We start from the raw sequence: 13,799 nt of genomic DNA on the forward strand, positions 1-13,799 counted from the left end.
TCTTTGCCCTGGGACTTGAGTGTGTTTTTTTCTGCCATGATGAGAGAGGCATAGCAACACGCATCCTGTCATCTCCAAATGACAGACGTGTGTGATATTCGGTTCCCCCCCAGTTGCTGATTGACGCCGTGTCACATTTTTTTTCCTTTCGAGGTTGATACAACCCCCCCCCCCCCCACTTTATTTTCTATAAAAACTCTTAATTAAACTTCTCAACTTGTATCGTAAAAGGCCGTAATGAATGAACAGAGAGCATGAAACCCAAAGGAAGAGCCTAACTCAGCTGTGGCGATATATCTTCATGTTGCATGACAAAGATATTTCCACTCTATTATTCTGGAGAATTTACGACGGAATTTGTTAAATTTCTCACGTCTGTCCTTCCAAATTTGCCCTTAGCTACGCCAAGATCCACATCCCCATTATCGCATCAGTGTCGGAGCACCAGCCGACAACGTGGGTCTCCTTCTTCTTCGATCTTCACATCCTGGTGTGCACGTTCCCGGCGGGCCTCTGGTTCTGCATCAAGAACATAAATGATGAGCGAGTGTTTGGTAAGTCTGTTTGGGCTGACTTGAATTGGGGGTGGCATGTTTGGCATATTCTACCACCTGATGGATAGTCATGAAATAAATGAAGGGGACCAAACTCCACACCTTGAGGGACACCATATGTAAACTGGTGTTCCTATGTCCATCTAAGTAGCTGTCTTTTTTTTCTCACCCTCGAGAACATGCTGTCTATGACAATATAAATGACGTGATCAGCCTTTCAACAGAAGACAGAACTTGAATTATGGAAAACGGAAGGCTGAATTGACTGGAGCACAAAAGTACTTGTGAAGCCAAATGTGCTGCTGCACAAAGTGAATGCTGACACTTTCATATTATTCAGGAGAGTCACAATGAAATGCCTTCAATCAGATTAAAAAAAAATATTCTTAAAGAAGTGTGTAGAGTGTGGCTGGGAGAAAATAGTCATAAATGGCTGTCCACCAGCTCCAGAATCCCCCCCAAGGAATTTTTTTTTTTTTTTTTTTTTTTTTTTTTTTTTTTTTTTGCACATTATGAAATGTAGCGGGGGCTTGATAATTGTCTGACCCGGTGTTAGCATTCATTGACCAATACTGTATTATACAAAGAGAAACTTCTGTTCATGACAAAAGAGGCAGCATGTGATGATTTGATGCAGAATTTCTATATCAGCAGTTTTTAGACGTCTGAGGGTGTCGATACTCTCCGCCGTACATCTCGGACTGAAAAAAAAAGGAAACTAGTGAAAATATATAATATACAAGATGATTATTCTTGTGAATAGGCAGCAGTCGGGCTGGCCTCTCAAAAATGCACCCCGAAGGACACTCACTGTCGAAACATATTACTTTGAGGTAGCTTTTGAGGTAAAAGAATCGGCCAGCCCTGTCGAGATCAAGGGCAGAGGACCTTTAAGCGATAGAAAAGTCCTTCAGCGGTCTGTTTCTCCGACAACTCACTCAGCCAATTATTGCTATTGATCGGCCCCTCACTTGTTGAACCCGGTCGGTGCTTTTCAAGGACAAAAAGCCACCGGCGCACTTTCTATTCAGGGTGTGTCATGTGCACAACGAGAAAAGACTGATTAGCTGAGCCTGTGGCTGCTTATTTTTATTTTTTATTTTTCTTGCCGCCAGTGGCCCTGTACGCCATCAGCGCGGTGTACTTCGCCGGCGTGATGGTGCGTCTCATGCTGACGCTGACGCCGGTGGTGTGCATGCTGTCGGCCGTGGCTTTCTCCAGCGTCTTTGAACACTACATGGGAGATGACACCAAGCGGGAGAAACCCCCCGCCGAAGACAGCAGCGACGAGGACGACAAGAGGAATTCGGGCAATCTCTACGATAAGGTATGGGTGGGAGGATTGTCAAGTTGTGCTGTACCGATGGAGTGCATGACACCACCTCGAGCTGGATTTACCTCGCAGGTCCCAGTGCTTGATAACAATTTCAGCCTCAATTTTTTTTGCCCCCCCAACCCCCCATTTCCATCTGATATGGCTGCTTTCGCAACCCGTGAACGCATGAAACGGCACGCTTGCCTCCCAACGCCCAATATTGCATGCAAGCAACTCCAGGAAGGCTGGCAGACGTTCACCTTTCATCTCCGCATCCCACCAATATTTTTGGAGCCATTTCGGCTAACCTGTGATTCAGCCGTGATTCAACAGCAGCTATTTGATACTCTTTCACTCCATCCCCAAGCGCGCGTGTGCGCGCTGGATGACTGGTTCGATATGCTTTATTCTTTGTTTACAATCCTCGGACAAAAGGTGGAGTGCCAAGCTTAGCACCACATGTACATCGATATTTTTTCCAAAGTGAATATCCTGTTTGCAGCATCCGGGCCAATGGAATTGGAATGAAATCGCTTATTGGTTGAGATCCATTCCGGACAGTCCAAAGCCTGAATTAGACGAACGGCGGCGTTCTTGTTCTCGCATTTGGATATTGAAACGTCTTTGTTTCCCAGGCTGGCAAGGTACGCAAGCACGTGTCCGAGCAGGAGAAAGCGGAAGAAGGCCTGGGTCCCAACATCAAGTCCATCGTCACCATGCTGATGTTGATGCTCCTGATGATGTTTGCCGTCCACTGCACCTGGGTCACCAGCAACGCTTACTCCAGCCCCAGCGTGGTGCTGGCCTCCTACAACCACGACGGGTAGGAGCTACCCCCCCGCACACATTGACACGCCTCTTGCCGTAATTTGACAATGGCAGTAAGAATAGCTTAAGGAGCTAAATCGGTCGTAGTTCTCACATGGGGGAGTGGAAGGCTCCACAAAGAGCAGCAAGACATGCATATTTCATACAACATTTTGTTGAAATATTGATGCATGCGTGACAGCGCACGCTTTGATATCGCTACTTATTTTCGAGTTTCTAGGTCACGTAAATGCGTTTGTCATTGCCCATCTTCGGCGTGGCGCTCGCTTCAAACTTTCCAAACACACACAGCGAGGTATCGTGAGGTCGCTGTGCTGCTTCTACAGTGCGTAACCGGTGATTTATTTATTTTTATTTTTTATTTTTTTTCCTGAATTGACATCGGGGCTCCTTATCATTAAGGGGACGGCATACCGTACTCGCTCAAATAGCAACCTTGGCTCCAATAGTCGGCAGCCGCGTCGCTCACTTGATTACGAAATTTCTCCCCACGTGAGGAAATGGCGCTCAAGTGGGGCCGGCGTTTCTTTGACGGCTTCCCTTTTTTGTCTTGTCAGGTCACGTAACATCCTGGACGACTTCAGGGAGGCCTACTACTGGCTGAGGCAGAACACGGACGAGCACGCGCGCGTCATGTCGTGGTGGGACTACGGGTATCAAATTGCGGGGATGGCCAACAGGACGACGCTCGTCGACAACAACACGTGGAACAATAGTCACATCGCGCTGGTGAGCTCTTTGGCCTCAATTGAGCGTGTTCACAGCCTCGCCATGTTGCACTCTCGTTTTTGATGCACCCAAAGAAACAAATTATCTCTCCCGCCAGCCACCGGATGATCATCAAGCTCCGCAGTGATTCATTTATTTGATTTAAAAAAAAAAATTAAAATTGCCAATTCTAACTGCTCTCTCCCGAAAAGCCCAATTAATGTCGTTTTCTTAAGCGTTTTAATTTAAGGACACTCCAGTTAATTGCTGTCGCGTACTGTAGGAGGGTGGCGGTGTTGATTTAAAAAAAAAATGTTTAACGTTGAAAACGCCATCTGCTTTTTGACTGCCCCTTTGCCGCCTGCCGCCTCCCTCATCTGTTCTCTGCAAATAAAAGTCGTGGCGCGCAAGAGGGCGTAATTGACTCCCGGCTAACCGCTCCGCTTGCGACCCCGTGCCCGTGATTCTGTCGCGTTTTATTTGAGCTTTCCTTCAACATTTGACTGCGACAGCGAACGGTTATGGAGGCGCTTCCTCTCACAAAGCACAGAGGCAAAACTTTACAAGCGTCATAAAAAAAATAAAAAAAAAAGTTTAGTCCGCAAGGATGCAGCCAACTGCCGAGATTAAAGCCTGCATGCGTCCAAGACTCTGGCAAGTGTTTGTGTCTGGTTAGCAACCTAAGATGGTTTTTTTTTTTTCCCCCCTCCCCCTGAATGCGATGGTAAAACTTTGAGCGTGAAGCTGCATCGCAAAGCTGTACTAACAGCCTTTGCCGGAAAATATAGACAAAGGTCATGACTTCTTTGCTTACCCGTACAGAGCTTTTACATGACAGTCATTCACCCACAAATATTTTATCTACAATTAAAAGGCAACATATATCTCAGTGGCTGGGTAATTATTAATTAAAATTATTATTATCATCGTTTATTTTTTTTAAGAAAGGGTGTTTTTAAATCTCTGCCTGACGATGTAGACTGGAGCATAACCTCCATTTTGGAACTGGTGTAGATAAGACTAGCGAAGCTGTTCAGAACCTTTTTAGTGATTAGTTGGCCAATAATGGTTTGAGGGATGGGTGATTGCGAGCAAGATTTGGAATATATGCCAGCAAAATCACATGAATCGTGTCGCACGCTTTCAAGTGTTAAAAGTGAGTTTTGCCACATTTAGGTGGGCAAGGCCATGTCTTCCAATGAAAGCGCAGCTTACAAAATCATGCGGTCCCTGGACGTGGACTACGTGCTGATTATTTTCGGCGGCGTCATCGGCTACTCGGGCGACGACATCAACAAGTTCCTGTGGATGGTGAGGATAGCGGAAGGGGAGCACCCAAAGGACATCAGGGTAAGTGGCAGCGGCTCGGCCCTCGACGAATTTTATCGGCAGGCCTCCAAAACCGCTCAGCACATCGGTGAGAGGAAGGAGGTTTGCCCCACCGGCGACGAGCAAATTCGCACAAACTGGCTTTTGTTGATAGCTGCGACAGTTAACGTCGAGCGGGTTTCAACACGGCCAATAATTGGGTGCAGCGACTCAAACCCCTGAACACCACAAAGATGTCGAAGACGTATCAGCTGAGCAACAATAATCAGTTTAAATGGCCGTAATCTCTTTAAATGTACCCGGCAGCTCCATCCCCCCCATGACCCCCCCCCCCCCCACTCCAGCAAAGTGTCGACTGTTAGCTACTAAAGCTAGCTGAATACCAAGAGGAACTAATGACCACTCTGAGGCGCTAGATCGAGTATAAAAGATAGTCACACTTTTAAAGAGGAAGTAGCAACCATTTGAAAGCTTCGTTTATTGGTAAACTCTGTCATCGATGCTTTTAGGCGTCACTTTGACATGAAAAAGAATGATAGGAAGTGGCAGAAAAGAAAAGCGGCTCTTTTTAGAAATGCAGCTTGAGTATTTATCGTCTTTGGTCGAATATATATTGTGCCTCCTCCTTGGCGGAAAGGTTGCAGCCGTGTGCCGTTTCCGCCTTCAAATGGGTTTTCCCAGCTACTTAACCGTCTACACGGCTCTGTCTTAGCACCTGATCCTTTCACAAAGCGCCCAGTCTGGATGATTCCATTAAACACTTGCCTCCAATAAAACCCAAGTGCAGCTTACCACCCTGCCCCCTCCACTTCCCCCCCTAAGTGTAAGATTCCGTCTTCAAGTCGTGCCTTATCGTTTTTATACACCCATACTTTATATCTTTCTCGACGCCGCGATACAAACGGTGCAGTAGGAAGATGGCAATGCTTTGTCGTGTATTCGTCCTAATGGTCTTATTTTGAAATAAAATGCAAATTAAATATGGAGTCAAATGACAGGACGTTTTCAAATTGGAAATCCGATGAGCTCCAACTGCAATATAGTCGGGGATGACTGTACATCTGGGAAGGTTTTTTTTTTTTTTTTTTTTTTTTTAATGTTAGAATGTTTTGGTCCTTGTCCTCTAAAAATCCGGACAAACATACAGTGCACACAAGCAACAATTCACCCATTCAATTTTTTTTTTCCTTTCTAATATCTTCCAGGAAAGTGACTACTTCACCCCTCAGGGAGAGTTCAGAGTGGACAAGGCCGGTTCACCCACTCTGCTCAACTGCCTCATGTACAAGATGTCCTACTATCGATTTGGCGAAATGCAGGTGAGCCGAGCGCCGAGTTGGAGCGAGCGAACGGACGGACCTCTTCGTTTTGCACCGCCACGACAACATTCTCCAGTTATTTGTTGAGTTGCGCCTCTTGAGGGCAGGCCGGGTCTGGTTAGAATCCCTCGATATTTCCACCTGCCGCTCTGATCCACTTCAGGGGCTCGGTTAATGAGTCGCGTTTGTGTGTAGAGAGGGGGAAAGTTCACACAAGTCTCGTTATCTCGGAACGCGTCGGGTGCACCGTTACTGTGTTGGTATGCCGCTTTGTCGGCGGTAACAAGCAGCCGCTGCCGCCGCCGCGAGAGGTGGCTGACTGGTTGAAAGGTATTCGGCGGGTGCCTCGGGAGTCCGCGTGCTGTGACAGCATTGTGGGTAGGAAAGATTTCAAGGGTTTTTTTTTTCCTGATGCCTTATTCTTTTGGTACTGGAGGGGAGAGTAGGTAAAGGCAACTGAGAATAGTGCCGACGATCTTGGCGCAAAGTGCAAAAAAAAAAAAAAAAAAAAGAAAAAACACTTTGCAAAGGGACTTAAAAACGTCAGCCTGCCGAATCTTTTCTTGGTCTGTTTCCATCCCGGGAAAAAAAAAAAATTCCTACAGCATGCCACCGAGCAAAAATGTCACCAAAATGGATGCAGAGGTTTTGTGCCTTCCATCTAGTGGAAGAGTAAATTTGCCCGTCACTGTACGTCACAGGCAAAGATAGATGATTGGTGTTTGTAATCAAGACTTTTCCAGCCAATTCTGAGAGTAGATCATGCCCCACGGCACACTGATTTTTATTTCCCTAGCAAAATGGGATCTTGCCCAGCAACCTGCAGCCTTGCACAGCTTTTGTCATTACTCTGCAAAATGACCTCAAAGCCTTTTCAAGAGTCCCCTGAAGATTTGCAAGCGTCCATATGTTGCAGCCTTTCTGCTAGAGTCCTCTAAATCTTACTCTGCTTCTTGTAGAGACGGGTTGCTTAATTGAGCTTTTATTATTATTATTTTTTTTGCCCCAGGAAGCTGTGTTTCTTCTGACATTTTACTACTACCCCTATCCCCCGCTTCCCAATCTCCCAGCTGGACTTTCGAACGCCGCCGGGCTTCGACCGGACGCGCAACGCCGAGATCGGGAACAAGGATATCAAATTCAAGCACCTGGAGGAGGCCTTCACCTCCGAGCACTGGCTGGTCAGGATCTACAAGGTCAAGAACCTTGGCAACAGGGAGCCGCTCGACCACAAGCCTCGCACCGTGGTGCCCAAACAGAAGTACACGTCCAAAAAGGTACAAAGGGCTCCCAACATGCATGTATGCATCCAAAGCGTGTTCGTATTGATACATAGAGACCCTCTGTTCATTTAACAGCTTTGCCAAATTCTTCTCCTGCGTTGTATTTGCTAATTTCAGACGGCCAAGAGGAAGCGAGGCTTCGTGAAGAACAAGCTGCTCCTGAAAAAAGGCAAGAAAGTCCAAAAAAAGTAACCCAGACGAACTCTCCTAGGAAAAAATAAATAAAATAGAATGCGAAGAAACCTCTGACAAACAATGAAGAGCACCGGGGTGTGGATTTCTGTGGCACTTGGGCTCAAGCGTTTTTTTCATCAAGAGCACCCCCGTGCGGCGAGGAAGGTGAAGTGTCAAATTCTGATTCTCTCCAGAGAACTGTTGTCCATTTTATCTTGGGGGGGGGTACATTTTGTTTTGCTTCTTTTCTCCACTTTTTTTTCTTTTTTTTTTTTACTTTGTACTTGAATGTGCGGTGAGGCATTGGGCTGCTCTGTTGGTTTGTGTCAATTAAAACAGTTGTGGTACACGAACGATGTGATCCTCAGTGCACGTGGTGGGGTGGAGAAGCAGGTTTAGAACGGGGAAGCGGGGGCAGGGCTGGGGGCGGGGGTAGGAACATTTTCCACCAAAGAGCCGTTGACGTGACCTTTCTCCGTGGCACACGTGAACTCCGGAAGAAGCGAGGAAGTGCTCGGGCCTTGTTCCTGCCACGTGTACACACGAAACGCATGCGGTATGGACGGACGTCACCCACCGGTTTGAATTCACCTTCTTGATCATCGTGGCTTCCTCTTCCTTTTCAAATCATTTACAAACCAATTGGCCGCACATGTAACTGTTGTGTAAAGATAATGTCAAAGGTGTATAATATATTGGATTCTTGTCGTGATTTTTTTTTTTAATACAGAATCAACATTGTTTTGTTATGGATGTTATTTTTTTTCTATAACAGCAAATAGATCAGTGAATGCAATAATTCTTGTACAGAGGGCCTTGAGATTTTGTTATGGATGGAATGAATGTGAATTTTTACAATCCTAACCATCCCCCCGCCCTCATAAATAGCTTAGATTGTAAATTTTTGCTGCTCAGGCTTCAAAGTGGCAAATCAACACAATGTAAGAAGTCGGGGCCTCATTAAATTAAGCCTCCCCTCCAGCAGAGGGAGCTCAAGTTGAACGAGCGAGCCCTCGTGCCTTTCATTGACTCACATTTTGATGTCTTCCCTCGTTAGTTCGTCGTCTAGCGACAGGCGTGGAGGTCTTGCAAACTGATAATAACTCGACATACTGAAAATGCTGATAGGAGGAAAAAAAAAATATCCGCGTTTCGTTTTTGCCTCGCTCTCCCCAGCTCATCAGGAAACACACATAATCACCTTTGTTTTCCAGTCACTCGTTGCCGTTTCGGGCCACACGAGAAAATTCCCAACAATTATGCAAAGAAGACAAGTAGGACAAGTCCAAATTTGATGGTTGTAACAAAAAAAAAATAATCTCAATACAGAGAACTCCATATTTGCAAATTTGTTTTTACGCTGATGCTTTTATTAAATTTTGTTTGACCCTCTCCTCCCTTGTTCCTTGGTGGGTTTTTGGTGCCAAGCTTCCTGCCGACTCAGCATCTTTGTTGCTCATGCCCGACATGTTGCTCGGAAGAAATGACCACATGTCCGGTTCTTTTAATTTTATGCCCAGAGAAGTTCAACAAAAATAAGTACGAGAGAAAAATGCTCGTTTCCTGGAATGCATACAGTCGCCTCGCATGCTGCAATTTTGGTGAACCTTGTTTGCACAGGGCAAGTAAAATGCTCTGTTGATTCAGGAAAACAGATTTTTTTTAAAAAATCCAATCCTCTTTCATGAGATAGCAATTAACACGTGTACCCAACTTTAGAACCACATAGATTTTTATTTAAATCACTCTCATTAGTGGCATGCAGCAAAACTGACCGGCTCAGGGAGTCATTCATTCCGCCGTACCGCAGTAATACATGTGAGCACAAATGTCATGTGACACACACTTTGCCTTCATCGCACATGGGCAAAAAAATATGCTTGTTAGATTTATTGAAAGCTCTAAAATGCTAATCAATATGTGGCCTGTAACTGGTAGGTGACCTGTCAAGGGGTACGCCAAGTCAGCTGGGACAGGCTCCAGCTCAGGCGTCACCCTTGTGAGGACAAGCGCTAGACGTATCTCTTTAATTTCTTGATTTTAGTGAAACCTGTTTGTACAGGCAAAATAAAAAGACTCAAAACTGTTCATACGGAATGCACGCTGTTTCCTCATTTTCATTTTTTTTCATTGGAAACTGGCAACACAGACGAGTGAGTCTTTTGAAACTTCACCTGACACTTCAATGGCAAGCAATGACTGTCTTGGCTTGATCGTAAATTGCCAGAATTGGAATTCATGCGCAATCAAAGCACTGAAAATGACATTTGAGAAAAGGCATCGATTTTTCAAGCCTTCTCGCTCATGGCCAGCTAGACAAAGCATGAGATGCCCATCATTCAGTGCACCCGCGTCGCAAAATATAAATTGGCCAGAAATGACATTTCTCATGTAGCCCGCTGCATGAGGAAGACGTTCGTCGCTCCTCGATGTGTGTAATGTGTGGTCGTGGGTCAGCATGTGAGCACAAATGTCACCATACGCCGCTTTATTCCGCTTGGAATGACACTCGAGCGTCCACGGCTGCATCACGGAAGGCACCTCTCGTCCACCATGTGTACCTGTGAAGTGCTGCAACGTTGTCTTTTGCGCCCATAGACTCAGCACTTGCTGCACTGATAGATTAACGGAATAACCCGTTTGGTGACCTTACAGCCACCTCTCTCTATCCCTCTCTCCCTACATCTCTCTATTTCTCTCCCTCTCTCTCTCTCCATCCCTGTGTCTCTCTCACTCTCATCGCTCTCTCTCTCTCCATCGTTTTCTCTCTGTCCATCCTCTCTATCCTCTCGCTCTCCATCCCTTGCTCTCTTTCGCCCCCTCTCATCCCTCTTTCTTTCTCTATCCCTCGCTCCATCCCCCTCTCTCTCCACTCTTTTGATCCCTCTTTCTCCATCTCCCTCTCTTTCACCATCTCTCTCATCCCTCTTTCTCTCCACATCCCCCTCTCTGTCCCCCTCTCTCCCTCTTTCTCCATCTCCCTCATCCCTTTTTCTCTCTCCATCTCTCTCTCATCCCTCTGTCCCTCTCTCTCTTCATCCCTCTCTCTTTCTATCCCTCTTCTCTCCACCCCTCTCTTCCTCTCTCTCTTCCTCTCTCTCTCTCTCTCCATTCCTCTCTTTCTCATCTCCCTCTCATCCCTTTTTCCATCTCTCTCTCTCATCCCTCTATCCTCTCTCGTCATCCCTCTCTTTCTATCCCTCTCCCCCTCTCTCTCTCTCTCTCTCTCTCTCTCTCTCTCTCTCCACATCCCTCTCTCTCCATTCCTCTCTCATCCCTCTCTATTAATCCTTCTCTCCATCAAAACAAAAAAAAAAGGAGCCGGCCAGCATTAAAACAAACGAACGAACCAAAACCATTTGAAAATGTGGCAAAAGAAAGTACACTATTCGAGGAAAAGGCGAATGAATTGTGACGTGTTATGCTCAAACATCCAAAGCTGCAAACCCTGCAACAAGAAAAATGACATTGAAAGACAAGAGAACAAGCAAGCGACAAACATTTGACTCTGTGCTTACCTGATAAACGGATCGGTCGCCATCTTGCCGCACCTGTGCACACCTGACTCCCAATTCATCTGGAGGCATGACGTCACATTGGCCGATCCAAGCCAACCTCCTACTTCTGCTGCGTGTTCAACGGCGCTTTGCACACTAGTGCCACTCAGTGAACCGCCATGACGACTGTTTTGGCTTACCTTGGAAATTGCTTGATTTCATCCAACAAAAATGAAATGGAATCACCTGCCATAAACTGCGGCAAACCCGGCTTTCATTCCACATCCGTTCGTCGTCTTCAGGGGCCACGTTGTTGCCCTCTCCTGGTCAGTATGAGAAATGCTGCCGGTGACAAACACCGAGAATCCAAACTAAATAGACGAGTCGATTTTCCATCTCCAGCTTCCCTCACTTTTTCTTCTCCCGTTGAGCATTTACACTGTTGCTGTTTGTTCAATCATCTTTAAATATACCCTTAAATTAAACCCTCTGCGTTGTCGTCGTGTTATCGCATCTAAAAAGCGCATCCGCAGTCTTTCCGGAAGTATGTCTTTGCAGGTTTAGTTGTCCACTAGGTGGCACCGTGCACCCTCCGATGACTGAACGCATCCGCGACTGCTGAGAGCTGGTGGCTGGTTTTCAACGAGGATCCTCAGGTTTGAAATTTCATACAATTTCAATCACGAGTAAATATTGCTCAAATTCACAGATATCTTACTGCTTATATATTTTACAGTAAGCCTACAAGTCACATATGTACAAATATGTGCTCACGCTGACCTTTCCTCAGCGCCGAAGTATCTGAAGGGTTTTTTTTTGGAAATGTGACTGACAGTGCCATCTACTGGATCTTTTCAGCATTACGCCAACTTAAACACGCTATTGAGTCGAATCGTTATGGTGACGAAAACATCTCTGGCATGAATTGGACAATCACAACGTTGTCAATTTGGAAGGCATCGAAACAAAATTTACTCAACACAGAATTTCAGCTTATTCGGTAAGAAATCACATTGAAAAAGACAAAAGTATGCAAATGTTTATGTAAACCCTGCCATGAACATGTGGTTATTTGAGGAGTTGGGAAGACTAACAATATGTCACGAGAAAGTTACCCCCCACCCCCAGGCTAAATGTCATGTTTTTAAGTGTGAACTACGTGATGTTAATTGCAATTCATGATCTTAGTTTGACAGCCACTGTATTATGCAGTCTGTACTCTAGAGGAGAGGAAAGCCTTTATATAAACTAAACTATAAATAATACAATACACACACAAATAAAGCAGACAATAAGATGGGGCGTGGGGGGCAGGGAATAAACCATGAAAAATGTATGGATACATTCAAAAGTGCAGACCAAACAATCAAGGCTGTTAGGAATTAAAGCCAATATACGGTCTTACAAAGTCAACCCAAAGAAACTTCAAATCATATTCACTTGATGGAGTACATTTGTCTTGGCAATATGATTTCACATTTATGTCCGGCTCGATGGACCACCCTGATTGGCAGACAGATCCAAAGATTCTAAAAGTGTATCTTGACTCCGCTGGTAAAAGTGCTTTACAAACTACTTGTTTTATTAGCGTTACGTGAGCCAAGTAGAAGACGATATGTGAGAAAACTATCGGATTGGCTGTAAAAAAATACCGCCGACAGACTTCTCTAATGTGAATGTGCAAAAGGCCTTGGTATGGGTGAAAAATAGAGGGAGGGCTCTAATTACTCGAGCGACCGCGTACAAAATGCCGTTGTCCTTTGTTTCATGTGGAGCATTCCCTTTGGCACTGCTGCTTGTTTCCTGTCTGTCTCCGTGGCAACAGGGTGAGTCGAAATCGCCGCTGGCCAGTTTCAAGAAGCAGCTGCTCCCCATGCCGAAGCCCGCGGCCCCCAGAAGCGACGCCTCCACTTGCCGTCAGGTGGACTTCCACAGAGGATTGTTGTACATCCAGCCGTCTCCCTGCAACATATTGTCGCGTTTTTGACGTTTGTCCAGGCAAGATGTAGAAAGTGAAAACACCAGAAGCGAATCTGGGGATCAGTCCAGAGTCTAGCGGGTGCAGTATTACTCTCGCAATACTATTTGTATTTGTGTTGGATGCGCAATTTATTTGCTGACTTTCACCAACCCTGAGTAACCATGGAGAAGGGCAGTCACATGACTGCAAACTAACCCGAGGCCTCACATTTACTTTTAGAGGACTACTTTGGACTGAGACTTGAGTCATATTACTTTACACCAGTGGTTTTCAATTATTTTCTGTCATGCCCCCACGAGGAAGAGGAAAACATCTCGCCCCCCCCCGGCCCCCAACCATCAAAATCTTTTTTTCGGTAAAAAACGACTTACTAAACCTCATTGTTTTTTTGGGCAAAAAATGCCTTACTATTTATAGTCGTTTTTTTCGGCAAAAAACGCCTTACTAGACATGGTTGTTTTTTCTGGAAAAAATGCCTGACTATACATCGTTGTTTTTTGGGGCTAAATACGCCTTACTATCTATGGTCGTTTTTTTGGGCGAAAAAATGATGAGGTATAGTAAGGCGTTTTTAGCCGAAAAAAAAGACCATGTATAGTCAGGCGTTTTTAGCCAAAAAAAACGACCATGTACAGTATAGTAAGGCGTTTTTAGCTGAAAAAACGACCATGTATAGTAAGGCGTTTTTAGCCAGAAAAAAACAACCATGTACAGGAAGGCGTTTTTAGCCGAAAAAAAACAACCATGTATAGTAAGGCGTTTTTAGCCGAAAAAACGACCATGTATAGTAAGGCGTTTTTAGCCGAAAAAA

General features: G+C 45.4%; 2 protein-coding genes across 2 annotated transcripts in view; one reads left to right on the forward strand and one right to left on the reverse strand.

The window, feature by feature from the left end:
• The window catches only part of stt3b (STT3 oligosaccharyltransferase complex catalytic subunit B), a 27,895-nt gene extending 18,991 nt beyond the window's left edge, over window positions 1–8,904 (forward strand). Inside the window, exons 9-16 of the mRNA XM_019870864.1 lie at window positions 400–554; window positions 1,670–1,881; window positions 2,505–2,692; window positions 3,255–3,426; window positions 4,582–4,755; window positions 5,940–6,053; window positions 7,124–7,330; window positions 7,454–8,904. Coding sequence (XP_019726423.1) covers window positions 400–554; window positions 1,670–1,881; window positions 2,505–2,692; window positions 3,255–3,426; window positions 4,582–4,755; window positions 5,940–6,053; window positions 7,124–7,330; window positions 7,454–7,528 — 1,297 coding nt within the window. The 3' untranslated portion in view covers window positions 7,529–8,904. The remainder of the gene's footprint in view (window positions 1–399; window positions 555–1,669; window positions 1,882–2,504; window positions 2,693–3,254; window positions 3,427–4,581; window positions 4,756–5,939; window positions 6,054–7,123; window positions 7,331–7,453) is intronic.
• Window positions 8,905–12,229: 3,325 nt separating this feature from the next.
• The window catches only part of LOC109516377 (oxysterol-binding protein-related protein 10), a 34,212-nt gene continuing 32,642 nt past the window's right edge, over window positions 12,230–13,799 (reverse strand). The window contains exon 13 of the mRNA XM_019870889.1: window positions 12,230–12,969. Within this exon, the coding sequence (XP_019726448.1) occupies window positions 12,925–12,969 (45 nt within the window). The 3' untranslated portion in view covers window positions 12,230–12,924. The remainder of the gene's footprint in view (window positions 12,970–13,799) is intronic.

The sequence above is a fragment of the Hippocampus comes genome, unplaced genomic scaffold (genome assembly GCF_001891065.2).
Source record: "Hippocampus comes isolate QL1 unplaced genomic scaffold, H_comes_QL1_v1.1 scaffold35, whole genome shotgun sequence".
Lineage (NCBI taxonomy): Eukaryota > Metazoa > Chordata > Actinopteri > Syngnathiformes > Syngnathidae > Hippocampus > Hippocampus comes.